The 2,500-nt window shown below is 44.9% G+C and overlaps 2 protein-coding genes across 3 annotated transcripts in view; one reads left to right on the top strand and one right to left on the bottom strand.

Moving 5' to 3' along the window:
- The window catches only part of LOC126576460 (zinc finger protein 501-like), a 1,346-nt gene extending 765 nt beyond the window's left edge, over positions 1 to 581 (bottom strand). The window contains exons 1-2 of the mRNA XM_050237733.1: positions 392 to 581; positions 1 to 326 (exon numbers count right to left, since the gene is read on the bottom strand). The exon at positions 1 to 326 is cut by the window's left edge and continues 202 nt beyond it. Of these exons, the coding sequence (XP_050093690.1) occupies positions 1 to 326; positions 392 to 532 (467 nt within the window). The 5' untranslated portion in view covers positions 533 to 581. The remainder of the gene's footprint in view (positions 327 to 391) is intronic.
- Positions 582 to 2,067: 1,486 nt separating this feature from the next.
- LOC126576459 (probable lysine-specific demethylase 4B) overlaps positions 2,068 to 2,500 on the top strand; it is a 5,223-nt gene continuing 4,790 nt past the window's right edge. Inside the window, exon 1 of one of the 2 annotated variants that reach the window (XM_050237730.1) lies at positions 2,068 to 2,232. The gene's annotated coding sequence lies outside the window, so the exon portion shown is untranslated. Of the gene's footprint in view, positions 2,233 to 2,375; positions 2,499 to 2,500 lie in introns of those variants that run through there. The other variant, XM_050237732.1, reaches the window with a different exon arrangement.

Raw genomic sequence — 2,500 nt, forward strand, 5'->3', positions numbered from 1 at the left:
CAGATTTGGCACTGGCTCTTTGGTATACTAGATTTGCGACTGCATTTTGCATTCCTGGCACGCTGGGTATCTACCTCTGTTAGTCCCAGTTCCGTAGGTTCATCCAAATCCAACGCTTCATCCACAGCATCCCCTGCCGTAGGCTGCTGTTCTGTTGCATTATCCAGAACCAATTTGATCGGCTGCCGTTCTGCAACTTTATTCTGCTCATACAGCTCAAGCAACCGGCTTTCAGCTACCCGGCAACGCTCTATGAAACGTTCACAGCTAGCAAGCTGCGATATGCAGGCAGCGCAGAGCACAGATTCTACATCTGGATTCCTTAACTAAAAAGAGAGCAGACAGGTGTTAAATCTGTGGTTGTCGGGTATCGTAAAAGGTTCGCAGATACCTTCACACCGGTGCACAGCAATATCCTTTCGGCTACGGTTTCGCTTAAGCAGGTAGACGTCTCCAGACATGTCCCTCCGCACAAACAGCATGGATGGGGCCGAAGAGCGACGCTTGTTGCCGTTGTTTGTCCGTCCTCCATCGTAAAAAATCACTTCAACGGACACGGGCTTTTCGAACGGAGATCTTCTGCAGGAGCGGCAAGCCCAAAAGGAAAACAAACCCAATTCGATGTTTTACGATCAGCTGGTTGTGGGAAAACCGACAAGACACCACCCAAGACGACCATCCGATGATGAAAATGCTAAAATAAACAAAGCAAAAGTCCTCATTCAATTCACAACTAAATCAGCTTACTTTATAAGTTTTATCAAAACTATCGCGCTGCAGATGAGTTCAGGACCTTGGTTTCTAGGATTACAAAAAAAAATCTTGTACGGATTTCAACACTTTCCTCAGCGAAACAAAGGTAACGGATTTTGGCGATGCTTTCTCTCGCCCTCTTTTCCGCCGCAGCGCAAGCAAGAGAACTGAGGGTGTTCCGGTTGATCCTGGTCGATCTCCGTTCAAGAGGTGTCGGTTGAGATCGTCAACCTAATAAATCTGTCCCAGGAAGCCATTAGAAGCCCGCGCTATTTGAAGCGCTTAAAGGATTGAATGATAAATGTTGTTTATTAAAAGAACATCGAATTCAAAATACAAATATGCAAAGAAACAAAAGAAGATAAGTGGCTACACGTAGCCTACAGAGATTGGCGGCCGGGCACGGCCAACATCTGACGACTCTGGACCTCTAACATCCGTCGCCGTTCGCCATGCCTTTTTCACACCAACATCCGCCGGCTTTGGCCACCCAACATCCGTTGCCTTTGGCCCTCCAACATTCGCAGCCCCCGGTCCGCTGACATTCGCCGTATTCGGCAGAGGCACAGACGCCGTACTCTAGATAGTGAGCAATCTGCGAATTGGTCTCATGCCCAAGTATTTCCTTACATTTCGTGGTAAAGGATGGTGACTAACGATCTCAAAGATCTTACCACACTTACTAAAACTGAAGATGAAGATCACATGGATGTTGCAGCTCCTACTAAAATGAATGGATCAAATGCTAGCACTAGCGCTGTTTTATGGAATGTTATAATGACCAAAATCTGGACCAAAAAATGCTAAGCCAAAAAATCCTTCAAATTTTAAACAATTATTCCTTGACATACATGATAGAGTTAACTCACTAAATAATTCCAATAATTCCTTCAGTTACTTAGGAAAACTCCACAATAACATCCTCCACCACCACCGGTTCGCACATAAATCGTTTGAATCTATCTTTAACAACATAACTGATGAATTTATCTACTTTTCCAGTATCGAGTGTTTCGTTGATAGATACAAAATCTCCTGCACCAATTCACTTAATCTTTCTAATAAATTCAATTAATCTTCCGCATTATTCTAAAATCATTACAAGCATTAAAACGTAAACCATCGTTATTAACAGCCAAGCATTTAAGCATTCAACACCTAAGCCTCCTTGTTGAGTTGAATAAGCCTCCTTGTTGAGGCGTTTGATTAGGCGTATTTGCTTGTGGGGAAAATTCTTAGCTGTGTGCGTGAGATCGCAAAAGGCATGCTCGGACGCGCTGCACTTCAGGGACCGAAGAAAACATAAAAAACCTGCCGAAAACCTGCGACACGGTTGTCCGTGCTCTAGTTTCCTGTCGTGGCCAACCAAAGTGGCGTGGGAAAACCAAAGGACTGCTACCGCAGTCCAGGAGGTAGCAGCAGATAAACCTCACAAGTTTCGGAAGTTTCATCAGACAGCGTATTTTCAGTGTTCGAAAGGTAAATTCATTCATCACAAAACCTCGTCTGCCAACCTGCAGCACCCGTCGCCGCAGCCGTCGTTCTTTCCTCCATTTTGTGACAAGCCCCCTTTCTTCTGTCGTGTGCTTCTTCGAGAACGGAATTATTAAAAAAGAGGGTGCCGGACTCTGCGTTATTAAACTGTTAGTGGCCGTATCGCAAAAGGTGTTTGGTGTTGTTTTGGTTGTTCGCCAAAGAGGAAAGGTAGCGAGCATTTTCGCCGTTTGAGTTTGTGGTTAAGAAAAGT

This window comes from Anopheles aquasalis, chromosome 3 (assembly GCF_943734665.1).
Source record: "Anopheles aquasalis chromosome 3, idAnoAquaMG_Q_19, whole genome shotgun sequence".
NCBI lineage: Eukaryota > Metazoa > Arthropoda > Insecta > Diptera > Culicidae > Anopheles > Anopheles aquasalis.